The sequence below is a fragment of the Polypterus senegalus genome, chromosome 4, assembly GCF_016835505.1.
Source record: "Polypterus senegalus isolate Bchr_013 chromosome 4, ASM1683550v1, whole genome shotgun sequence".
NCBI lineage: Eukaryota > Metazoa > Chordata > Cladistia > Polypteriformes > Polypteridae > Polypterus > Polypterus senegalus.
Window position 1 is genome coordinate 2,944,522 of NC_053157.1, and position 26,896 is coordinate 2,971,417.

The following is a 26,896-nucleotide window of genomic DNA, read 5'->3' on the forward strand; positions in this document are numbered from 1 at the left end:
TGTAAGTAAGCTATAAGGAATGAGCCTGTCTAATTTCAGCCTTCTACCTACACGGGAAGTTGGAGAATTAGTGATGAGTCAGTGAGTGAGTGAGTGAGTGAGTGAGGGCTTTGCCTTTTATTAGTATAGATAAAAAAACTAATAAATCACATGTACATAAGTATTCACAGCCTTTGCCATGAAGCTCCAAATTGAGCTCAGGTCCATCCCGTTTCCCCTGATCATCCTTGAGATGTTTCATTGGAGTCCACCTGTGGTAAATTCAGTTGATGTGACCGGATTTGGAAAGGCACACACCTGTCTATATAAGGTCCCACAGTTGACAGTTCATGTCAGAGCACAAACCTATCATGAAGGCAAAGGAATTGTCTGTAGACCTCCAACACAGGATTGTCTCGAGCCATAAATCTGGGGAAGGTTACAGAAAAATTTCTGCTGCTTTGAAGATCCCAATGAGCACAGTGGCCTCCATCATCCGTAAGTGGAAGAAGTTCAAAACCACCAGGACTCTTCCTAGAGCTGGCCGGTCATCTAAACTGAGCAATCGGAGGAGAAGGGCCTTAGCCAGGGAGGTGACCAAGAACCTGATGGTCACTCTGTCAGAGCTCCAGAGGTCCTCTGTGGAGAGAGGAGAACCTTCCAGAAGGACAACCATCTCTGCAGCAATCCACCAATCAGGCCTGTATGGTGGCAGAAGCCACTCCTTAGTAAAAGGCACATGGCAGCCCGCCTGGAGTTTGCCAAAAGGCAGCTGAAGGACTCTCAGACCATGAGAAACAAAATTCTCTGGTCTGATGAGACAAAGATTGAACTTTTTGGTGTGAATGCCAGGCGTCACGTTTGGAGGAAACCAGGCACCGCTCATCACCAGGACAATTCCATCCCTACAGTGAAGCATGATGGTATCAGCATCATGCTGTGGGGATGTTTTTCAGCGGCAGGAACTGGAAGACTAGTCAGGACAAAGGGAAAGATGACTGCAGCAACGTACAGAGACATCCTGGATTAAAACCTGCTCCAGAGCGCTCTTGACCTCAGACTGGGGCGACGGTTCATCTGTCAGCAGGACAACGACCCTAAGCACACAGCCAAGATATCAAAGGAGTGGCTTCAGGACAACTCTGTGAATGTTCTTGAGTGGCCCAGACAGAGCAGAGCCAGACTTGAATCCAATTGAACATCTCTGGAGCGATCTTAAAATGGCTGTGCACCGACGCTTCCCATCCAACCTGATGGAGCTTGAAAGGTGCTGCAAAGAGGAATGGGCGAAACTGGCCAAGGATAGGTATGCCAAGCTGGTGGCATCAAGCCTTTGTAGACATATCAATAGGAAAGCAAGGTGTAAAGCTTAAGTTTAAATTGAGTTCATAGACACACTACCGCTAAATATTCACAGGCAAATCCACAACTTAATACCAGGAATGCCTGTTAAACATCTTAGATTCACGAGTAGCGATTTGGGTAGTGAACACTTCGATGAATGAAACCTGTTATCTTTACAACGGTTGACAAACACAGAATATAACTTGAACACAACACGTCCTCCAAATACGAACCTGATTGAAAGAAATATCCATCCATCCATCCATTTTCTAACCCGCTGAATCCGAACAGGGTCACGGGGGTCTGCCGGAGCCAATCCCAGCCAACACAGGGCACAAGGCAGGAACCAATCCTGGGCAGGGTGCCAACCCACCGCAGGACACACACAAACACACCCACACACCAAGCACACACTATGGCCAATTTAGAATCGCCAATCCACCTAACCGGCATGTCTTTGGACTGTGGGAGGAAACCGGAGCGCCCGGAGGAAACCCACACAGACACGGGAGAACATGCAAACTCCACGAGGGAGGACCGGAAGCGAACCGGTCTCCTAACTGCGAGGCAGCAGCGCTGAAAGAAATAATGAGAATCAAATCCTTGATGATAGCAACACTCATAACAGTGACAGAACAATTACATTGACAATCATGTTACGTTATTTTTAAAATGTTTCCTTTTCTTTTTCATAACTTCTTTAACACACTACTTCTCCGCTGCGAAGCGCGGGTATTTTGCTAGTTTTTAATAAATTTGCAAAAACCTCAAGTAACCTTTTTTCACGTTCTCATTATGGGGTGTTGTGTGTAGAATTCGGAGGAAAAAAATGAATTTAATCCTTTATGGAATAAGGCTGTAACATAACAAAATGTGGAAAAAGTGATGCGCTGTGAATACTTTCTGGATGCACTGTATATAGATCAGTAACGGGGCAATGCACGTTACACTTGACTTCCTAGTTTTCATCCTCTTTCTCTGTATGTTTACCATTTGTTTGCTCAGAGGTTTGATGTGCTTGCTGCTTCCTGTGTAGCTCTTCTTTTCTCCACCCTAGCGGCCCGTTTCTTCTCTTCTTTCGTCGGGATGTTTTCATGTTAAAACTGATTAAGGTCAGTGTTTGTGTTGCAATTACTTAGTACGTTTTTCTTAATTTTTGCCACTTAAGTCTTTAATCTACCTCAAGAATGATTTAAGATATGAAGAGGTAGAGGAAGCGACGGGGAAGTTGTTATGGAATGAGAAAAGCGCCTGTACGCATGGCCGCCCTGCTGGCCACTACCGAGAGTTGATTCTACAATAAAATAAAATAAAAAGAGGAATAACCTTGGAGGTCAATAATCTCCCCGAAAGCAGACAGTAGATGTCACATAGCATATGTGTACCAAATTTCAGGTCAATTCGTCAAATGGTTTGCAAGCTACAGATGTATAGGTACAGGTATATAGATAGATATAGAGATAGATATAAAGATATCCTAGGGGCTTTGCCCCCTGCTCGCTTCGCACGCCAACCCCCGTTTTTGGATTTCTGGATACACAATTTTAAGATTTTTTTTTATTCTTTGAATTGTTGCTACTTCATTAGTTTCATTTTTATTTCAGAACTTCTGTAAAAACAATATTTGGAATCTTTCGAGTCCCAACATGCTGAATCTTTTAAATGAGGTCCGTGACATGTTTAATGGCTTTGTACCATAATTCAGGATAGGTTTCTCTGTTTGGAATTTCAGCACAGACAAAACGATCTTCATCATCAACAATTAATAATTTTTTTTTTGCAAAGTAACCAATAAATGCATGTGAGGTAAACACCGTTTTTTGAAATTCTCTGACTTAAACTTCAAAGCCTTACAGTATTTACATACTTCTGACATATCACCTGCGTCCATATATTCGATATCTTTCGAATTCCAGTTTTTATTTTCTCTAACCTGCTCTGCATGTGTTTGGCCCCATTGTTTTTTAAACTCTTTATGACGTCTTACTTTTTGTTGTGCTCTTTGTCTTATTTCTGACCTTGCTTTGTCCTGTTTTTTTTCAGTGACACCTGGTCCGTGGTGATTATTTTCCCTTTTTCAAGTAATAATTTCCATTTGTTTGCCCTACTGTGATCTTTACTTTTTTTTTATACTTTCTAATTTTCCTACTTTCATATTCTTTAACTTTCTCCACATGTGCATCGCACCTTCCACAGCTTTCATAATTTCTAACCTGCTCTGCGTGTGTATAGCACCAACGCTTGTGAAAATCTTTATGAAGTTGTACTTTGTCTTTTACTCTCTGCCTTTTAATTCTGAGCCCGATTGGATGTGCTTTTGTTTCAATTCCACTTGTTCCGGGCTGATAATTGCTTTTCTTATTTTCTGAATTTGCACCTAGATTATTCTTTTTCTTTTCTCTCCAACGCTTTTGAGTCTCTTTTCTCTGTGCTGCTTTCTTCTTCGCTTAGTTGTCTATGTTTCATTTATAATGTATTGTTCCTTTACGCTTTATATGCGCTGAGAGCCCTGGATCTGTGTGTGCTCAAAAGCCTTTGCACGACTGAGTGTTTTGCTGCCTGTGGTCTTATTTGATATTGGTTGTAAGTAGAGCGCATCTTGCAAGAATCTCATGTTCTTAGTCCCCGTGAGACGCTACGTGGCCAATCTCTTTCATCTCGCGGGTCTTTTAAGTGTCTTCTGTGATCTTCACGTAAAGATCATGTCTTGTCTCCATAGTGTTTCTCTCTAGGATTTTTTTTATAATAGATAGAGAGAGAGAGAGAGATTTTTTTTTACATTTAAAGAAAGTGCTTAACTTTCAAATTCAATTTTGCATGGCAAATTCATAAATAGCATGCTTGTTAAGAAATAACTGACTTGAAATATACCAAAGTTATCCTTTAACAACATAATCGAATAGCACTATACTGTATGTGCTGAGTTGCAGCAACCTCTGTGAAGACAACATAACTTCTGTTTCAAGAGCTAAAATGAGCCGCCCCCCAGTGTTAACACGTTCTGTGATACATACATCTTTCCAGCTCCCCTGACCCACAACAAAGGGGATTATGACATACATCGTCAATGGTTTAAAATGATGTTAACTTTATTAACAATGTACAGCCCTAATATAATATGCAGTCACTCAATTGAGGTCACCTCAAGTATACCAGCTATGTTGATACAATCAGTCATTATTGTGCTTTACACGTAAACATTACCACCACCAGACAATACTGGGTCCCATATTATAGCGGCAGTAGGTTTCACAACTAAGCCCTTTATACACTGGAGATATTTCAAATTATTATAATACATCAAAAAAGAAAACTGCTGTAATGCCTACCTTTCTCTTTCGTGGGACTGGAATAACTGTTTCATAGTTTCGTTCATTGGTGGCTTTTGCTTCTTGGAGGGGATTGCAAGTCTCTTCCTGAAAAAATAAAATGACACAAGCCATCTTTCCAGGCAATCCACAACATAAATAGTTTTGCACTCACAAGCGTTGCTTTAATTCTGTCAGCACCTGCTCAGACATTCATTTTTGCTGAACCACAGTGCCAAGAATGAAGCAGCTAAGCCCCAGAGCATCTTACACATACAGCACCACCAGATGAAGCTAGTGAGGTCTTTGTGTTGGTGGACCTGGGAGAGCTGTTAGGTGTGGGACTTTTCAATCAACTTTGCAGGTACAGACCAGAACAGTTCTTTCCATGTGTGTACTATGAGAGGGCACAGAGGTTAAAGGACTCCTCATATGACATAAAGGCCTTTAAAAACTGGAAATGATCCAACTTCAAGTGTAGTGCAAATCAAGTGGCCACTTTATTACTTTCACCTATCCAGTACTACAGTGGACTGCTTCATACCTCCAAAACAACCTGGAGTTCTTCAAGGCACAGACTCAACAAGGTGCTTGTACTGCCGGTAATGAGCACAGTAATGAAAGTTACTGAAGAATCCGACCGGGAGATAAGCCAGAAAAAGCTTGAAAACCACAAGTCAAATTTATGGTTGCCAAAGCTGAAACACTAACTGGAAACAAAATCAAGACGACAAATCTATAATGATACGCACTAAGGGTTTATCGGTTACCCACAAATGACGAGAAATCCGTGGTGTTGCTACTTAGTGTGTCGCATTATTTACATCAGAAGGTGCTACCTCCAAAACCTTGGGTTTGGTCTAGACTACAGGACTCTTCAGCACCCATATACGAAACAAAAATGGTGCTTTGGTAATACTAAATAATAAAAATCAAAAAATATACTTTGGTCACAGGGTGAGAAAAGGAGTGATACACCATTACTGTAGTAGCATGGCTTCCGTTTAAGAATGGAGATGAACCAGATGGATGATTGATGACCTTAGTTTCGTTGCAACTGCCACAAGCCTCACCCCCCTCCTGGTCACCCAGCTACATAAACTGCTCCTCAACTTTATTAGACCATCTAAAAAAAGAGGAGTAAGCTTTAACTCTAAAGTATCATTTTGGCAGCTCAATAATGATCAGGAGCATCTATGACAACGTACTCCACCATTAGTAACGTTTTACAAAGGTGCATCAAGAAGTAAAGGCAATTTGAAAATTATGCAGTAACCACAATACAGGGTGGTCCAGATCTAATTATGCAGATCCAGATTGTCTGGATGACTTTGATTTATGCGGGAACGATTCCAGTTCGACACGAAGACGATTCTTCATGTCGTCAGTTCGCACACTTCGATGGTCCGGGATTTTTTTAGGGTGATTTTCTATGTCATAAACTTAATAAGTTATAGCGTAATGAAAATTGCATATGGACCACCCTATAGATAGAAGTGGATAGAAAAGAACATGTTTGTGATGGCTTATGGGTAGTGTGGTCCCCAGGACGCCCAGGAGGACGAGAGGAGGGCTTGTGCCTCCTCCAGACTGCGAGGGGGCGTCCGTCCTGGTTATGTTGGGGGCCTCGGGTAGAGGGCTTGGAAGCCCAGCCCTGTAAGGACCCGTGGCCACCGCCAGGTGGCGCCCCAATGCCGGTTTATCCCGTGTGGTCCTCGGCCAGGGCTGGAGCCCGGCCGGGACGCCTTGGAGGACCAGAGGAGGGCGTGTGCCTTCTCCAGACCGAGAGGGGGCGTCCGTCCTGGTTATGCAGGAGGCCTCGGGTAGGGGGCTTGGAAGCCCAGCCCTGTAGGGACCCGTGGCCACCGCCAGGCGGCACCCCAGTGCCTATTTATCCCGGGAGCCCGGCACTTCCGCCACACCAGGAAGTGCCGGGGGGAAGACAACAGGGGACACCCGGACGGCTTCCGGGTGCGCAGCCGGCACTTCTGCCACACATGGGTGTGGCTAAGTTTAATTGCCGGGAAGCAGCTGGAGCCCATTCGGGTTCCTATAAGAGGGGCCGCCTCCCTCCAGTCATTGGTGGATGTCGGGAGGTAGTTGGCAGAGCTGGGGAGAGGACAGGAGGCGGCCAGAGGAAAGGCACAAGGACTGTGAGCCCTGAACTTTGGGGGAATCGGTGCAAGAGGCACTGGGGTTGCACGTGAGCAAAACATTGTAAATATTGTACAATAAACTGTATGTGGGTGAACATTATGATGTCCGTCTGTGTGTGTCCGGGAAAGCGTTCACAGTAGTTTGAACACGCACAGGCTGGTCTAGTTCAGGGGTGGACAATGTCAGTTCTGGAGAGCTGCAGTGGCTACAGGTTTTCACTCCAATTCCAATTGCTTGATTAGAAACCAATCCTTGTCAATAAAACAGATAATTTTCAGTCTGTCACATTTTTATATTAAGTGTTTTATTAAATCAAACAGAGCATGATGAACACACAGATGTAATTGGAAAAAAGCTAGCTGGAGAACTGCTGGCTGCTTTGTCTTTTACATCTTATTGCTAATAAGGAGCCATTAAAACACTGAATGCAGAAGTTTAAGATTGAAATAAGCAATTCAGGGTGGAATACCTTGACATGCGAGACCACTAAAATGAAGCATCAAAATGTCACTTAAGCAATAAGTGTTTCATCAGCAATAATGGACTTCTCATTAAAAAACTGGGCTGGAACAAAAGCCTGCAGCCACTGCGGCTCTCCATGATGCACATTGCCCACCCCTAGGTCTAGTTAAAGCCAAGGTCAAATGAACATGGATGTTCAGTTGTGGAATTGTACCACCGAATAAACGTGCCGTGTTGTGATTTCTCTGGGTGGGGAGTGACACCTGCTGAAATTCTCTCCATCAACTGTGTATCTAACTCGTGACCATCACAAACAAGCAATTTTCTGTGTGACACATGGGATTTCACTGTCAATAACGACACCGTGTCCGCACACATCAACCTGACTCAAGGTGAACTAACATTTATTTGCTATTTCTCAGCACATCACTGGCTTCCCAACGTTATGCATTGTGTTTCAGTAACGACCAGTCATAGTCTGAGTGGAGTCAATACAGCGTGTCCTTCCCATTAGCAAATAAAACTCATGATAGCCGTGGTGCCTACAAGACTAAATGTCAGACACATCTGAATAATTACATCTCTCTGGTCTTTTATTCCACATGTGCAAAAAGACCAACCAGCTTTGTATGTAAATCTGATTTCATAAATATTCATTTTCATGTGATAAATATTCCCATGAGAGACACATTTCACATTTATATTGATTCTGTGAATAGATGCAGCTTCTATTGTGCATAAATAGCTTCACAAAGTGACTACATGGTGCCAAAATATTCAGAGCTACATTCTCAAGGATACAGCATTCAGCTTTCAAATCTGCAGTGTGTCTGCACCTTCTCCGTGTGGGTTTTCCTCCCAAATAGATAGATAGATAGATAGGTACTTTATTAATCCCAAGCGGAAATTCACAAAAATCCCCAAACGTGAGTGTCAGGTTAACTGATACTACTGAATTGTGGGTGTGTGAGGGTTCCTAACTTGTGTCAAGCACTGCTCTGGACAGACCCGAGTAGCTGGATTGGACAGAGTCTTCGAAGGTGAAAATGACCGCCAAGTCAAACAGGCGAGTGGAGTTCCCTGTTGCTCAATACAGTGAAGGGTGCAGGCAGTTAAAAGTTGTAAGTGTTATGTTACTAATCCTCACCTATTCTGTTTCTCTTCTCGGTGTTCAAATGTGGCACTCGGTGCCCACGGCCCACCTGCCAAGTTGTTTCGCCTGCCTAAGGTAAAGTCATCCCTGATGGAGGATCGCAGGAATCGTGGGAAAGAGGGGTCCTTTCATTGGATTGGCTGGCCCCAGCTGTGGAATGGCCAAATGTAGGAGGCAGCTTGATGGCTGAGGTCTCCAGGACTCTAAACAAATCCTATTATGGGATGTCATCTACTGTTAAATTGAATTGCCTTTCACAAGGTTTCTTCCATTTTTTGTGAGTTTTTTCTTGTCTTCTTAGAGAGTCAAGGCTGGAGGGCTGTCAAGAGGCAGGGCCTATTAAAGCCCATTGCGGCACTTCTTGTGTGATTTTGGGCGAAACAAAAATTAATTGTATTGTATTGTCAGGGGAAAAAAGCAAACAGAAAAGTTGCTAATTTAATTAACACTTAATGTGTTTATATGAAAAGTTATATACTATAAAAAGTTACCCTGACACAATAAGAGTTCATTTTACAGTAGTGCTTTATCATCTTTTTATTATATTGTTTTTGCCTGGGCCCACGTTTAATAGACTTACACCCACAAACACACTTATAAAATTTGCTCGTTTGGCCACTTTTTCTGTGGGTAATTAACCTCAATCTCCTGATGTGGCTTAAAGGAGTACTCCACCCAAAAAGTATATATTTTGTTAAATGTTTCTTACGTCACATAGTTTGTAGTAGTGGCCAATAAAAGTTTTTAATCTCATGCTTTCGCAGAGAAATTAATTATTGAATATCAAACTCGGTGGCATCTATAGGGGATAAACATTGGACAGTGGTTACTTCCTAAAATCTGTGCATTAAATGTCAATAAGGAAGTCCTCATTCCCACAATGCCATGTATTTAATAAAAGAGAGATGTCTTCATGGTGAAGAAGGGGGAGAGGCAGATCAACAAATGCACAGCCTTGTGGAAATGACAACTCCCTTATTGACATTTAATGCAGAGCTTTCAGGAAGTAACTGTTAATATTTTAGCAAAAAATGCACAAATTTTGCATGTTTTGACCATACATAAATGTATATTGGACATGTGGATCACGCAACACAAATTACATCAGAATTTTTTCTTTTTTTCCCCCCCATGTACATTCTTCACTTCGTTTTGTACTGTCCAGAGTCCACTGAGTTTGTCTATGTATCAAATAATCAATTTCTCCACGAAAACAGGTGAGGTAGGTAACATTTTAAAAAATTTTTTTGGTGGAGTATTCCTTTTATAATAAATCAAACAGCAAATTAGTTGTTGATGATGCTGAAATTGAACTTAACGAGTAGACAGCTTTATTTTACTTGGGGGCAGTAGTCAGCATCAAGGACACCACCAAGAACAAAATGAAGAGTCTGGAAGTCGAAATAGTCCACCCAAAAGACAAAGACTCAGAATCTATAATAGAAACAACAATTCTATCTTGCTGTATGGAAGCGAATGCTGGAATATAACCAGGATCGACACAAAGCACTATCGAGCTTCAAGTGCGACTGCCTCTAAAAAATAAGCAGAATATTCTGGTTGAGCCGGATCTCCAGCAAGGACTTGCTAGATCTTACAAAGCCCACAGGCATCATTCAATAGATAGAGGTATAAGGTCGGAGATGAACAGGGCACGGATTAATGATGCCAGGAACAAGTACCACAAAAATAGCCCTCGATGTACACCACAGTGTAAGAGACCCAGAGGCAGGCCCAAAACAAACTGCCAAAGAACTGTAGAGAGAGAACTGAAAGCGCTAGGAATAACATGGTATGAAACAGAAGCAAAGGTGAAAGATCGTGCAGAGTACAGTGCTCTTGTGCTGACCTTATGCTCTGATCAGAGTGAAGAGGATACACAAGTAATCAACTGTAATCTGATGCAGGACTTCCATTCAAAGGAAGTTATGCTGAGGTTATATGGCACATTAATGAGACCTCATCTGGAGTACTGTACAGTTTTGGTCTCTATATTACAACAAAAAAAATACACAACAGCACCAGAGAGAGTCCAGAGGGCAGAAACTTTACAATTCTAGGACTCAGAGGTCTGAGCCTTGAGATGAGACTAAAGGAGCTAAACCTTTAAAGATTAGTTAAAGGGAGATTAAGAGTGGACATGACTGAAGTATTTAAAATTAAGAAGTTGATTCCTGCTGTTAATCCTCTTTGTTGGTTTGCCACTGAATCCAGTATAGCTGCCCAGAGATCTCGCTCTCTCTCGTCTCCTTCACAGCACTAAAACTAAAAATGTTATGAAACTAATTTGGGACCTTTTAGAATCCTACATGTTGACTTTATGGTACAGGGTTGAAAAGATTTCTACAGAATTGTCCAACATGACACTCGCACATTCCCATCTTCAACAACCCGGCTTTACGTACAAGTGGTCATCCCATCTCATTTCCCACATGGGCCTCCCTAGGTATTTCAACTCTTGCCAACATTTTCTACAATGCTGGCCTCCTAACATTCTAGTCCCTGAGGTCTAAGTTTGAAATTCCACTCTCCTCTTTTTTTCTTTTACTTACAACCAAGGTCTGTTCTCAAAAGTTGCAATGTTTTACCATCTTTAACTCTTCCCTCTCGTCCACTTTACAATTTCTGTAACTCTCTGTCCTTTACCTTAAGACCAGTGGCATTTCTATATGCTTGTCTGTGCAAAGCTTCATACTGTCCTATGCCAATTCTCTGTTTAGCATCTAGCATTTCCTTAACATCCCACTTTCTCGGAAATCTATTTTTAGTATTATTTTATTGTCTAAGGACCTAAACTTTTAAAACATTCAATTTAGGACTGCTCACCGCACATATTTTAAGTGATTTGCCATGGGTCTGTCCACTGATCCCTCCTGCCAGGCAAGCGTCTCAGGTACTTTTTTTTTTGCAGATGTTTTTATAGTAATCCCCACCCCAAATTCTCAATCTGAGCTTTCCAGATGTCTACAGCTGCATTTCTCTCAATTATCCTTCACTCCAACATCCCTTTCCTTACCCAAATGTTTCTCTTACTGGACCTCCCTCCCTCTATTCTATCCAGCAGAGTGGCTTTGTCCAGGCACAGCAGCTGTAAATGCTTCTTTAGATTCTCGCTGGAAATCTGAGGTTTCTCGCTCCTTTGCAGGCTTCATTTTTCAATCTTGCTCTTCTGGAACTCTCAAGCAGTGGTGATGCTGGGGTTACGTTCTTCATATGTTGTAGAGCCAGTGTGGCCTTTGTTGCCATTACTCTTTTGTTCTTTCTACCTAAACTTGATGTAAATCGGTCCCGATACCCAGGCTGCGTTTCCTTCCTAGGTTTTGCGGAGGTATTTTTGTTTATTTTTATTGAAAAGTACCAACTGTGGGTGGTACTAAAAGTAGCAACTTTACTGTTATTACTTTCTACTTTTGATCATTTATTTTATGAGACACCTGTTGATTTTTGTTTTTCACTTTTATTGTACCATCTGCCCTTTTGGTACACCTTGTGATAAACCCAGGGCATCACTGAGTCCCAACACGATCACAAAAACACAGTCCTTTATCAAAAATAAATGAAGGTTTTATTTAAATACCTCCAGACGTATTACCAATACACACAAAACACTGGTCTTTTTCTCTCCACAATATGTTCTCTCACCACCGCTCTGCCTTCTTCCTGTGATGTGTTGCCTCTATACCACCCAGCTCCGACTCGCCTGAGTAACAGTGTGTGGTCCCTTTTATTACAGAACGAGAGTACTTCCGGTTCCAGGGTAATCGCCTGATGGAAGCACTTCCGGGTCACACGGAAGTTCATTATTTGAGTAGGCAGCTTGTTTCCCTGGAACACCCTCCTGTGGCACCCCGTGACCCCAGCAGGGCTGCCGTGCCAGGGTGGGGATATCCGGGACTGCTGCTATCTAGCGGGCTGGGGGAATAACAGCTCCCTAGCGATCTCTCTGCTTCTGTAGGGGCTATCCGTCCATTTCTTCCTTCCGGGTCTGCTTCCTTTCCTGGCTGGGATGTTCATCCAGCTCATGTGGCAACTACAACCTGTAACTGTTTTGTCTGACACAGTAGTCCCTAACCCTGTGCCACTGATTGTAATTAGAGTTTCATTATTGATCAATATATAAATGGAAATAATCAAAAGCTGTTTCTAAAAGGATGTGAAGAAAAAAAAGAAAACCTCCAGCATCTATAACTCTGAAATCGATGTCACCCACCTAAACCCTGTAATGAATAATGTAAAATAGAAACAAGGGGTCATGTAGAGCCTGAGGGAATGACTATCAGAGAGGGCAACACTGAACAACTGAACCAGGCACAAAAGTACTAGCTACATAAAATAAAGGTAAGTAGATTGAGCAATCATTAAAAAGTGGCTCTGGTTTCTGGCCTTAAGCCAATGTCACATTACGCTACTATGTCATAGACTACTCATCTAATGTGACATACATTTAGTGTCATCCCAACACAGAATGGGCTTTAAGCCCCTGAAAACATGGATCATTGGTGCAGCTGTACTTACTTTTTTCTTTCTTGGTGCAGGAATTGGCATTTCTGGATTTGAACTGTCGAGTGACTTGTCCTGTTGTGGCACATCGGTACAGACTTCCTGAAAGACATAAGCAAGCAGGGCTAAAATGCATCTAATGTGCTAAGAGGGTTTTTCCATTTAGACACTACCATGTATTTATCATAGTATGTTTTTCATTAGCAAATCGCTTTACAAAATACAATAAAAGGCACATATCTTGATTTTTTACATATTGTACTTATTATACTTGTTGCAACTGCGTTGTCATTTTGGAACCTGAAATATTACGTCTTGTGTTATTCATTTCACTATATTCTAACATTTTCTAGTTTGAGAAAATTCACTTCTGAAAACTATGTTGTTAAAATTCACAATATTTTGTTTGTTTGATATATGGCAATGCTTCCTCTCTTATACCTGTCGTGGTTCTGCGGGTGAACCAATAGATGTTCATCAACCCTAGTGGATCTCTCTATCTCATATATTATATACTAGCAAAATACCCGCGCTTCGCAGTGGAGAAATAGTGTGTTAAAGAAGTTATGAAAAAGAAAAGGAAACATTTTAAAAATAACGTAACATGATTGTCAATGTAATTGTTTTGTGAGTGTTATGAGTGTTGCTGTCATCAAGGATTTGATTCTCATTATTTCTTTCAATCAGGTTCATATTTGGAGGATGTGTTGTGTTCAAGTTATATTCTGTGTTTGTCAACCGTTGTAAAGATAACAGGTTTCATTCATCGAAGTGTTCACCACCCAAATCGCTACTCGTGAATCTAAGATGTTTAACAGTTGTGGATTTGCCTGCGAATATTTAGCGGCAGTGTGTCTATGGACGTAATTTAAACTTAAGCTTTACACCTTGCTTTCCTATTGATATATCTACAAAGGCTTGTTCAGATTCAGAGGGTTGTTCCTCTCTTACTACATCAATTAGCAGCTCGTCTTCCTCTTTATCTGAGACATCACACACTGCATGCACAGGTTTACCTTTCCCAGTCCTGCAAACTTTAGCGAAGTGGTTCAATTTACCACATTTTTTTCACTGTCTTCCTTTAGCTGGACATTGAGTTTTTCCACCATGTGCTTTGTTTCCACAGTAGCTGCACTTATGAATATGCTTGTATGCGTCACTCGCTTCATATTCTTTTGCTGCCTTCTTAATTGTGTAATGCGTTTTTCGTTTAGCGCTCTGTGGAGCTCTTGCTTGTTGTCTGCGTACTGCGTTCATAGTCAGTTCACGTGAGCCGCTCGGAGTACATGCATCAAAGTTTCTCAGCTGTGCTTGTGCTATCTTGCAAAGTCCACGGCTTTATTTAATGTTAGCTCAGACCCGGCACTTAAAAGTTTCTGTCGCACTTTTGCTGAGTTTGTGCCAAACACTATTCTATCCCTGACCATCTCATCTTCGTTTGCATAAGCACAGTCCTTCACCAGCAATTTTAACTCCGTTACAAAGTGATCAAAAGTCTCGTTTATACCCTGCGTCTTCTCATTAAACTTGTATCTCGCGAATATCGTATTCGTCTTGGGCATGACAAACGCATCAAAACGGTCATAGTAAGTTTTCAGTACTTTGGCTTCCTCCTGGGTGACAGTCAATGTGTTAAAAATGTCTCTTCCTTTTTCCCCAGTCCACAGGAGCAGGTAGCTGCATTTCTCATTCTCGTCTTTGCCTTTTAGCAGGCCAGAAAACATCCGCTCCATGTGCTGTCAGAACTTTTTCCAGTCTCCCAGCAGGTTAAGAGAATCCCAGTCAATTCGTGGCGAGGGAACTCCAACAAAATCCATGACTGTCCTCTATTCTGATACCATGACTTGTTTTCACAAATTGTAAAAAATGTAATGATGGCGAGACTTTCTTTTAAAGTATGCAGGGGAACTTTATTTATCACAGCTCTTACATTCATGGCATCCGTGCTCTAAATTAACTTCCATAATAGTAACTTTGAGGTCCCTTTTTCTGGTCCCTTCTGATGACATAGGTGCCTAAACCATGCCTGATAATAATACATTTCAATGACATATAAATATTACAGTGATCACCTCAATAGACATCTCACCACCCAAATCGCTACTCGTGAATCTAAGATGTTTAACAGGCATTCCCGGTATTAACTTTTTGATTTGCCTGCGAATATTAAGCGGCAACGTGTCTATTGGATTGCTGCTGACAGACAGCCTTATATGGGCAGGCACTCAATTACGTGGGAGGTGTGGTGATGGAGGACAAAATATAGGCAGGCAGCCAACTACGTAGGTGGTGTGGTGATGGAGGACGCAACTCCGCCTCACATGGCGACCAAGCTGCAGGCTATGGGCGTATATATGTACGGAAAAAGGATTCAGTTATGACCGTTACGCGTAGAATTACAAAATGAAACCTGCTTAACTTTTGTAAGTAAGCTGTAAGGAATGAGCCTGCCAAATTTCAGCCTTCTACCTACACGGGAAGTTGGAGAATTAGTGATGAGTGAGTCAGTGAGTTAGTGAGTGAGTGAGTGAGTGAGGGCTTTGTCTTTTATTAGTATAGATATATCTAAATAAATAAAATAAAAAAGGAGTTACCTGGTAGGTAACCATCCAAATCAGATTGTGATTCAGACCTATGAAGAGAAGAAAAAAAGATAGATCTATAGATATTTTAAAATATCTATATATCTGTATTTTTTTTTTCCTTCATAGGTCTGAATCGCAATCTGATTTGGATGGTTACCTACCAGGTAACGCTTGTGGTTGGTCGGCCAGTTGGCAAACATCTGCCACGTCCTCTCAGTTGCGAGAAGCAAATCATAGATATGAGATACAGTACCTGCCAGATAATAAAAAAAGAACACAACTCATGTTTTGTCATAATTGCGACTCCTCAGGTATATGCACTTTTGCTTCCCCTTATGGGGATCGAACCACAGACACCAGTGCCCAAGTGGAAGCCTCTGACATTGTGCCACAGAGGCTGGTTCGCTTACTTGACAGGGTGAAGATTGGAGTATTACATTGAAAGGTCTGAATCGCAATCTAAATATTTGAATGGTTATCTACCAGGTAACACTTGTGGTTGGTCGGCCAGTCGGCAAACATTTGGCACACCCTCTCAGATGGCAGGTACTGTAATATTTTTTATATGAAGATCGGAGTATTACATCCACAGGTCTGATCTCAATCTGATAATTTGGGTGGTTACCTACCAGGCTAGCCAGTAGCATCATCTTATATACAGGTGCTGGTCATAAAATTAGAATATCATGACAAAGTTGATTTATTTCAGCAATTCCATTCAAAAAGTGAAACTTGTATATTAGATTCATTCATTACACACAGACTGATGTATTTCAAATGTTTATTTCTTTTAATTTTGATGATTATAACTGACAACTAATGAAAGTCCCAAATTCAGTATCTCGGAAAATTAGAATATCAATTAAGACCAATGCAAAAAAAGGATTTTTAGAAATGTTGGCCAACTGAAAGGTATGAACATGAAAAGTAAGAGCATGTACATCACTCAATATTTAGTTGGGGCTCCTTTGGCCTGGATTACTGCAGCAATGCGGCGTGGTATGGAGTCGATCAGTCTGTGGCACTGCTCAGGTGTTATGAGAGCCCATGTTGCTTGGATAGTGGCCTTCAGCTCTTCTGAATTGTTGGGTCTGGCGTATTGGATCTTCCGCTTCACAATACCCTATAGATTTTCTTTGGGGTTAAGGTCAGGTGAGTTTGCTGGCCAATCAAGAACAGGGATACCGTGGTCCTTAAACCAGGTACTGGTAGCTTTGGCACTGTGTGCAGGTGCCAGGTCCTGTTGGAAAATGAAATCTGCATCCCCATAAAGTTTGTCAGCAGCAGGAAGCATGAAGTGCTCTAAAACTTCCTGGTAGACGGCTGCGTTGACCTTGGACCTCAGAAAACACAATGGACCAACACCAGCAGGTGACATGGCACCCCAAACCATCCCTGACTGTGGAAACTTCACACTGGACCTCAGCAACGTGGATTCTGTGCCTCTCCTCTCTTCCTCCAGACTCTGGGACCTTGATTTCCAAAGAAAATGCAAAATTTACTTTCATCAGAGAACATAACTCAGCAGCAGTCCAGTCCTTTTTGTCTTTAGCCCAGGCGAGACGCTTCTGACGCTGTCTCTTGTTCAAGAGTGGCTTGACACGAGGAATGTGACAGCTGAAGCCCACGTCTTGCATACGTCTGTGCCTGGAGGTTCTTGAAGCACTGACTCCAGCTGCAGTCCACTCTTTGTGAATCTCCTCCACAGTTTTGTTTCACAATCCTCTCCAGGGTACAAGCGGTTATCCCTATTGCTTGTCCACTTTTTTCTACCACCACATCTTGTCCTTCGCCTCTCTATTAATGTGCTTGGACACAGAGCTCTGTGAACAGCCAGCCTCTTTAGCAATGACCTTTTGTGTCATGCCCTCCTTGTGCCAGGTGTCAATGGTCGTCTTTTGGACAACTGTCAAGTTAGCAGTCTTCCCCATGATTGTGTAGCCTACAGAACTCGACTGAGAGACCATTGAAAGGCTTTTTGCAGGTGTTTTGAGTTAATTAGCTGATCAGAGTGTGGCACCAGGTGTCTTCAATATTGAACCTTTTCACAATATTCGAATTTTCCGAGTTACTGAATTTGGGACTTTCATTAGTTGTAAGTTATAATCATCAAAATTAAAAGAAATAAACATTTGAAAAACATCAGTCTGTGTGTAATGAATGATTATAATATGCAAGTTTCACTTTTTGAATGGAATTACTGAAATAAATCAACTTTGTCACGATATATGATATTCTAATTTTATGACCAGCACCTGTAATACACTACAGTGGCTGTCTGTTTGTCTGTCCAGGATTTTAAATCACCTGTATCTCGCAAACTGTTTGAACTATTAACCTGAAAGTTGGTACACACATACTACGTGACCACTACTTTCAGAGTGATGATTTTTACTACTCTTATTATTTTATTGTAGAATTAACTCTCGGCTGTGGCCAGCAGGGAGCCATGCGGTGCATGCGTACGGCCGTCGTTCTCATTCCCTACCACCTTCGCCATCACTTCCCCTACCTCTTCATATCTTAAATCATTCTTGAAGCAGGTTGAACACTTAAGTGTCAGCTTAAGTGAAATTTAAGAAAAACGTACTAAGTAATTGCAACACAAACAATGCCTATCAGTTTTAACGCGAAAAGAAGCAGGCAAAAGACAAGGCCACTAGAGTAGAGAAAACAAGAGCTGCTCAGGAAGCAGCAAGCGCATCAACCTCTGAGCAAACGAATGGTAAATGTACAGAGAAATAGGATGAAGACTAGAAATGCTCAAGTCAGGTAGGTAGGTAGATACTTTATTAATCCCAAGGGGAAATTCACATACTCCAGCAGCAGCATACTGATAAAAAACAATATTAAATTAAAGAGTGATCCATGCCCAAGTAGTAAAAAGTGTCTAGGGAATGAGTCCACATAAAAGAACATGGTAGGAGTGATCAGTGAAATAGAGAAGAATAGAGAAAAGGCAGAAAAATAAAGTCATACACGGAGCCGCTGGAAAGGCTGCCACTTGCGGCAGCGCCTGAGTCGTTAATTCACTGCATGTTATCGTTATAGCAGTGTGCCGTTACTGGTGTTTTAATAAATGGGCATTTCGTTAGGTTAGTATATTAATAATGCAGAAGGACTGGTACCCTTGTGTAGGGTTCTGCCAATACATCACCGCGATGCTTTGAATTTTACCTCCGATGAATCTGAACTCTTAATGTTCCAAGTTCAGCTTCCAATTATTCTTCATTTCATATTCACACTTTGCTTTCAAATGGCACACATTGAAAGATGCATTATGCATGTCAATATGGCAAAAGTGAAATCGTTATTCATACAGTTCTTTTTGCATTACAAGGTAAAAGCTGACACAGTACATATGGCAGAAAAATAATTCATACAGTGCTATTACATACAGTGACTGTCAGAAACGGTACTTAAAATGAACAGGCTGAAGCAGTGATTATCAAAGTGAGTTAATTAACCTTACACTGTGCTTACATCATCATCACAAGGTAATGGTGTAAAGATATTTCTACTACATATGTCTAAGTCTTTATTATACATCACCTGTTGAAGTGCACATCATAGGATGCTTTGCCCTTTGAATCTATACGGAAGAATTCTTATTCAAAGGCAAACATTGACATTTGATTGTAAAAAGAATGGTTCTTTATTCTGATTTGCACTAATTTTGTCACTGTGTTACTTCAGATATGCTATGCTGCAAACTACTTTGTCTTTCCCAATGTGTTTTGCACAACATTCTGTGGTCAGTGCTTTAAAAATAAAAAAATAAATTTTTAATTAAACCGTACAATGACCTGGAGGCGAGTTGTTGCCAAAATCTACACACAAGACTGTTGTCATAATTTTGTTAATTTCTTATTCCTTTCCTGGGTTCTTTATTTGTATTGTCTCTCAGAATAAAATAATAATTTTTCATTATTTTGTAATGCCATTTTGTTTCTGGGTGGTCACTGCCATTTTTTAAGATTGATGCTTCCAGGTACTATGGTGATTCCTCCCAAGAGCACCACCTGTGACATCATAATGTGCAACAGTATTTAAAAATCTCCACTACTTTAACTGGGACTAGATAAACTTTTCTATGTTATTACTTTTCTTTTTCCAAACTTACTAGTTTTTTGATCCTGTGTTTCATGTTATTTTTAACTTTGATCTTTGGTAAGTGATCAGGATTGGGTAAAGATCAGATAGAGTTTTGGTGTTCGATCCTGTCTCATTATTTTGACCTCTGTCTATTTCATAAAATCTCTCCTAATCTGTTGCAACAGCCAAAATGAGAGTAACTGTGAATCACAAATCAAAAGATGGTCAACCCTTACGGCTCACGTTGGAGTTGCTTTAGTGTTGGATCCGGAATTTTGGATGATACACTGAATTCAGCATCAGGTTTTAAAGCAAAGCAATTCTGACATGGCACATACTGCCGTCTTATGCGAGGTAGCCCCTAGTAACACATTCAGAAAATGCCAAAGCTACAAAATGGTGACATAACGTACTTAAGATTAAACAATAAAATAAATTCCACTGGTTCATAACTATAATATACATACAAAGAACCCATATTTTAATGGTTCCCGAGGTTAAAGCCTTTAAAAGACCCAGAATAATGCAACAGGGAAACAAAATTCCCCAGAGAGAGAAAAATAAATAAATAAGGTCAACAATTGTAACATGTTTTTCTCCGACTGTTTTCACAACTACAAGTGAAAAGCTGACATTGCCAACTCACCTTAACCATAATCACACTGCAGATGTTCTGGCTCCTGTCCTCTGGCATCTCCTCAAAAATGGCACCATAGCCGTCAATCAACCTGGCCATGATTTTGTTGCAGATACCCTGCTCCTTCATTCCTTCCAGGCCTGAAGAGACACTTAAAAAGGAAAAGCAATTAAAAGCCTGAAAAACCAAGAAGGGTGTTGTTGATGCCTTTAAGCTAATTTGCAATTTTGCAGCAATTCAGACTACAAAAGCTTTGCTTCCAACTAGAATATTGCATATACAGTATATTAAATGTACCAGCAAGGTATTCATTAGCTTTGTTGTGTGATTTTTCGTATCAGCAATATCCTTACATCACCTCACATTTGTTCACTGTTCTCTGTTATGCCACCCACACCACTGTGGCTTAATTTTTCGTGCTTCCTTAGCTTAAACCAATCGACTAGGGCTGATTGGCCAAAGCATTCCTTTCAGCAACTTTGTCCCTGAAAATTCACAATGCAGCCAGCTTAGACTTTTTCCTCAGCACCCCACGATGCTTTGTGAGGCAAGCATGATATCACAGAGCAGTAACAGCCATGCTGAAAAGGGATGTGACAACCTCATCTGCGCTACCTGCACAATGCACAGAACTTTCACTTGTGCATAACGTGAGTGGACTCCACCTCACACTTTACAACGCTGCACAATTCACTTCACACATACATGATTGGTTCACAGCATATACATGTATGCGTGCTGTCACTACGTGATCTCAGAAGGAAGAAAAGTTGGTCAGATTGCACCAAAGAACCATCTTTTTTTAAAAAACATATCACTGTCAAGTGTTCAAAGAAGAAATACCATGGACCATTGCTGCCAATTCCTGGTAGCATTGCATGTTTGTACTTTTATCAAATTAAACTAAGTAACGTAGTCTGCTAGTCATAAAATAGAGGTTATCTAAACGCACACAGATACCAAAACTTATGTTAACCTGTAAAATCATAGGATACGCATGTCCCTGATCAGCTAGGAGTACAAAAAAAAATTCCTCAAAGGACTATTCCACCCAAAAATATTTTTCAAATATGTTACTTATCTTACGTGGTTTGTAGTGAAGTTTGAGAAAAAAAAACTTTAATCTCACATTTTTACAGAGAGCAGAGATAATGTTTCAGTTAGAATGGAAGCCTACAGTGACCAGTGCTGGACAAACCGGTGCCATGGCACATCGGCAGAACTTTGTCAACCAGAAGTCATTTGTGTATAGTATTCTTACCACAGTTTAGCATATAAGGAAGCCACCTTTGTTACTCGTCACAAAAATGATGCACGCATTGTAGTGGTGTGGTGTTGTGCGGTGGGCGTTTAGTTACCTTCTGATAAAACATGGAATGTGGAGGTGGAAAAACGGGGCGAAGAATGAAGAGTTGGCTTTCTGTGTGAAAACGGATGAATCAAAACAAAATGGCACTTAAACATAAAGAAGGTTCTTTTAAAAAAACAATCTATGATTTGAGAATAGATCTATTGAGTTGCTGACTCATTCACTGAATCACATACAGTACACACAAGCTCACATATTACATGTACATACCCAAATGTGAATTATTATGTCACTCTCCTCCAGGCAACTACACAATAATTATAGAAAAAATATCACTTATAATCACATTTGTTAGATAGATAGACAGAGATAGACACAGACAGACAGACAGACACAGACAGACAGACACTTTATTAATCCCAAGGGGAAATTCACATAATCCAGCAGCAGTATACTGATAATAAAACAAATTAAAAAATAAATTAAAAATTAAAAAATAATAAAAAAAAAATCATCATACGCTAATCTAAAAAGTATTAGTGTTCAAGTTATTTTAGTTAGCTAAAAAGAGCAAATAAACTCGCCAAAACTGCACTGACAGCATCCATTGGACATGGAAAAATAGAACATGTGAGATGGCACATTGTACATTGTTTTATGCGATATCATCTACTGTTCAATTCTGCTCCGTACGTGTAATATTTTTATTTTTATACTGTATTGAAGATTTGTTCTGTTCTGTATATTGTATTGTATTGTATTGACCCCCTTCTTTTTGACACCCACTGCACGAACAACCTACTTGGAAAGGGGTCTCTCTTTGAACTGCCTTCCCAATGTTTCTTCCCTACATGGGTTTTCTTGTCTTCTTAGAGAGTCAAGAGGCAGGGCCTGTAAAAGCCCAATGCGGCACTTCTTGCACGATTTGGGGCTATACAAAAATAAATTGTATTGTATTGTATTGTATTGTACACTGAGTTACATTGTCTCTCTATTATATAAAAAAAATCCTGGGACGAGACGTGACTTTTTCAGAGAGACACTTTCACGTCCCGCGAGACGAGACTTTGTGCCAAGAGATTTAAAAGAGATTTAGAAATAAAAGACAGAGAGTAGATTACAAAGTAGAACGTTGTAAAGAGGTTCAAATATGTTGCCGCGATACACATGAAGAGCAGCTTAGAGATAATGAAAGTGCTAAAATTAGAAAGTCTCAAAAAATTAAAGTAAAGATCGCATTAACGCAAACAAATTGAAATTATGGAACAGCGAAATGCGATCGAATATAATGTTTGGATTTAATCTTCAAGTCGGAGACTTGTAGATCGTCTAATTTGTGTTGCCATCAGGGAAAAGTAGTTTTTCTTCCCAATGAAGAGGCGTATCCGCGAGAATTTAAATATTTGTTGTTTGGTGAAAGTGAAATTCACATACGCGAGCAGCAGAGACGCGACATGGCTGGCGTGTGAAGCAATCAGGGGCAAGTATTTTATTTAAAAAAAAATAAAAAATAAAAATGAATGAATGAATGGTGGGCTTTCTTTGTGAACACAGAAGGAGCATGGCACTTGGCCACGAAAGAGGCGCTTTTTAGCCAAAAAAATTATTTGAACATAGACATATCGAAATGTTGCGGCACATACTGAATAGCATACATACATGGTTGTATGGCAGATGCATATACAGGCAACAAAAGCGGACAATTTATTCTTTTTTTGGCATACATTGTCGGGTATGTCTGTGCATTTAATACAAAGTACAAAAAAAACAGTCAATTTGACCTACACTGTGATCTTTATTTATTATTCGACTAGCAAAATACCAGCTTCACAGCGGAGAAGTAGTGTGTTAAAGAAGCAATGAAAAGAAAAGGAAACATTTTGAAAATAATGTAACATGATTGTCAATGTAATTGTTTTGTCACTGTTGTGAGTGATGAGTGTTGTGTCATATATATATATATATATATATATAAATATATATATATATATATTTACATATATACACACACATATACACACACACACATACATACACACACATATATACACACAAATACATATATATATATATATATATATAAATATATATATATACATACATATCTACATATATACACACACAGCTATTTCGTATCAGTGCAATACGCTGCTTGTTAAAACGGATAACTCCGCTCTTACGTGCAAGTCTGCGTGGATATTATGAACTATCGTATTTGTTCAAGTTCTATTTAAATTTTAAATAGAAGGAATTTTTATTTAGTCGACAGAAATATCTTTGGTAGGAATGGTAAAACAGACAGGAATATTATTCCTGAATAAATCAACTCAAACCTTAAACAACTTATAATATTTTGCTCTCCATAAAAATATATCCTGTCTAAATTATACAAGTTAGAAATAAAGTAAGCGTTAAAAGAACAAACATTCAAATTTCTTTACTCTTATGTAATTTTATATAAAAATAAACTTAGATTTTAAATATCCCAAAAGATTTTGCTCTCCATAAAAATATATCCTGTCAAAATTATACAAATTCAAATATGAACATGCTGCATAACAAAACCTGGAAATATAAATAAAATGTGTTCCTTTCAGCAATAACAAATCAAATCATTCAGTTGTCTTTGCTCATATGTCATTTTAGAGCTGGGCGCCTGGCATCTTTTTGGCAACAGGTTCGTTTCTGTTTGGTGTGAGGTTCTGTGTTGTGGAGATTCTCAGGATGGATTGCAGGTGCTCATCAGTGAGGCGACTCCTGTGTGCTGTTTTGTTAGTCTTTATCACTGAGAAGAGCTTCTCACACAGATATGTGCTACCAAACATGCACAAGGTTCGAGCCGCATGTAGACGGACTTTTTTTGTTCTTCAAAGTCACCAAAGCGCCGTGCAAACTCAGTGCGCTCAGTTTATCAGCAAAGTGCGTATTTGGGAACACCGTAGTGGCGACTTGGTTTAACATTACTTGGCAACAGGGAAAGTGGGGCAAGGTGCACTGGTGCATTTGTGTCTCCCATAAAAGCAGCTTCACTTGAAATCACTTTGTGATTGTGCACGGTAAAAGCGTCCGCTGAAGTGTCAGATTCTTATTTAATTATTCTGCTTTCTGTATCTTCTGCATTGCATTCAGGTTACCCTGATGTTTTGTCTCATAGTGCCGTCTTAGATTAAATTCTGTAATTACAGCCACATTAGCTCCACAAATGAGACACACGGGTTCAGTAAACATATACTCAGCCTCCCATCGGTTTTAAAGGCTCTATTTTCAGAATCAACTTTTCTCTTCAGCATCGTGTGAGCTAGCTTCGCAATAACTTGCAGCATCATAAGCTAGACTTGATTAGCGGTAAGTGTTGGCAAGGCAGCTGAAGCGCTGCATTATGGGATCTGTAGTTTATTGTGTTACCAGCGCTTCATATACCGGGCTTTAATAACAATAATACAGTATATAAAATGATCTCGCGGGCGGATATAATTACGCCGGGCGGATGTGGCCCTGCCCTTGAGTTTGACACATATGGACTAAATAGAACTTGAAAAGATATATTTTTCAAATGTGATCGCGCAATTCAGATAGAGTTGGCGCACTACAGCCTGCATGCCTCAATAAGTCATCCTCCCTCGCTCTTACTTTTTACCGTTCATCTAATGAATACACTGAGTATGGCTTTACCAAAACAATCATTGATGGCGAATAAAGTATCCATTATTAGTATGTAGATCGGGATATATATATACATATATATATATATACCAGCGTATCATAGCGAGAAGTAGTGTGTTAAAAAGCTAGAAAAGAAAAGGGAACATTTTAAAAATAGCGTAACATGACTGTCAATATACAGTATTTGTTTTGTGAGTGTTACTGAGTGTTGCTGTCATCAAGGATTTGATTATCATTATTTCTTTCAATCAGGTTCGTATTTGTAGGATGTGTTGTGTTCAAGTTACATTCCGTGTTTGTCAATCGTTGTAAAGATGACAGGTTTCATTCATCGATTCGTTTCTTACTGCATCAATAAACAGCTCGTCTTCTTCTTTATCTGAGACCTGACACACTGCATGCACGGGTTTTTACACTGTCTTCCTTTAGCGGGACATTGACTTTTCCACGTGTGCTTTGTTTCCGCAGTAGCTGGATTTATGAATATGCTTATCAGGCGCTTCATATTTTTGCTGCCTTTTCAATTGTGTAATTGGTTTTGTTCAGCTCTTTGGAACTGTTGCTTTTATCTGTGCACTGCGTCAGTTCCGTGAGCCACTTCGGTGTACATGCATCGAAGGTTCCCAGCTGTGCTGGTGCCATCTCGTGCTATGTCCATTGCTGTATTTAATGTTACCTTAGTCCTGGCACTTAAAACTTTCTCTCGCAGTTTCGCTGAGTTTGTGTCAAACACCACCCTGACCATCTCATCTTCCTCTCCATAAGCACAGTCCTTCACCCGTAAATATTTAGTGGGAGTTTGCTATTGGATTGCGCTGACGGACGACCTTATATGGGCAGGCACTAAATTACAAGCGCGCGCAGCCTGTCTATGAACTTAATTTAAAGTGTAGGTTTACATGTGCTTTGTTTCAGTAGCAGAACTCATGAATATGGTTGTATATGTCACTTTCGCTCGCTTCTTATTGTTTCGCTGCCTTCTCAATTATATAATGCATGTTTTCTTCAGCGCTTTTTGAGGTCTTCCTGGTTTTCTATGTACTGCGTGATTACGTGGGAGGCGTGATGATGTCACACGAAACTCCGCCCCGGCGTTGAAGCTCATCTCCATTACAGTAAATGGAAAAACTGCTTCCAGTTATGACCGTTACGCGTAGAATTTCAATATAAAACCTGCCCAACTTTTGTAAGGAAGCTGTAAGGAATGAACCTGCCAAATTTCAGCCTTCCACCCACACGGGAAGTTGGAGAATTAGTGATGAGTCAGTGAGTGAGTGAGTGAGTGAGTGAGTGAGTGAGGGCTTTGCCTTTTATTAGTATAGATATATTCAAATATAATAAAAATAACTCTTGTTTGATCTCAAGTTTAAAAAGAGAGACTTCAGTGATCATTCTGAAATAAATTAAGTCAGAAGGACTTCATTGTAGTCATTTTAGGCCTATATCGTGATATACATACAGTATACTGTTACTATCCAAAATTCTGTAAATATCATATTTTGCTTATATTGCTCATCCCCATCAATCAAAAATTTAATGTAACTTGGTCACTCGCCAAATTGTCCACTTAGACGCATGATCACAATGTGCAAAGTGCCTGCATTTTTTGCTAAAATATGGTCAAACAAATACCTCAATTAAATGAAAGTAGTCCACAAACTGGACGCCTGTTCACACCGGGTTGTGTTTTTGAATCACTTCATT

General features: G+C 40.3%; 1 protein-coding gene across 5 annotated transcripts in view; it reads right to left on the reverse strand.

Moving 5' to 3' along the window:
* fam13a (family with sequence similarity 13 member A) overlaps positions 1-26,896 on the reverse strand; it is a 256,286-nt gene that overhangs the window by 174,109 nt on the left and 55,281 nt on the right. For all 5 annotated transcript variants that reach the window (XM_039750166.1, XM_039750162.1, XM_039750161.1 and 2 more), the window contains exons 5-7: positions 20,230-20,371; positions 12,919-13,005; positions 4,653-4,739 (exon numbers count right to left, since the gene is read on the reverse strand). In XM_039750166.1, the coding sequence (XP_039606100.1) occupies positions 4,653-4,739; positions 12,919-13,005; positions 20,230-20,371 (316 nt within the window). The remainder of the gene's footprint in view (positions 1-4,652; positions 4,740-12,918; positions 13,006-20,229; positions 20,372-26,896) is intronic.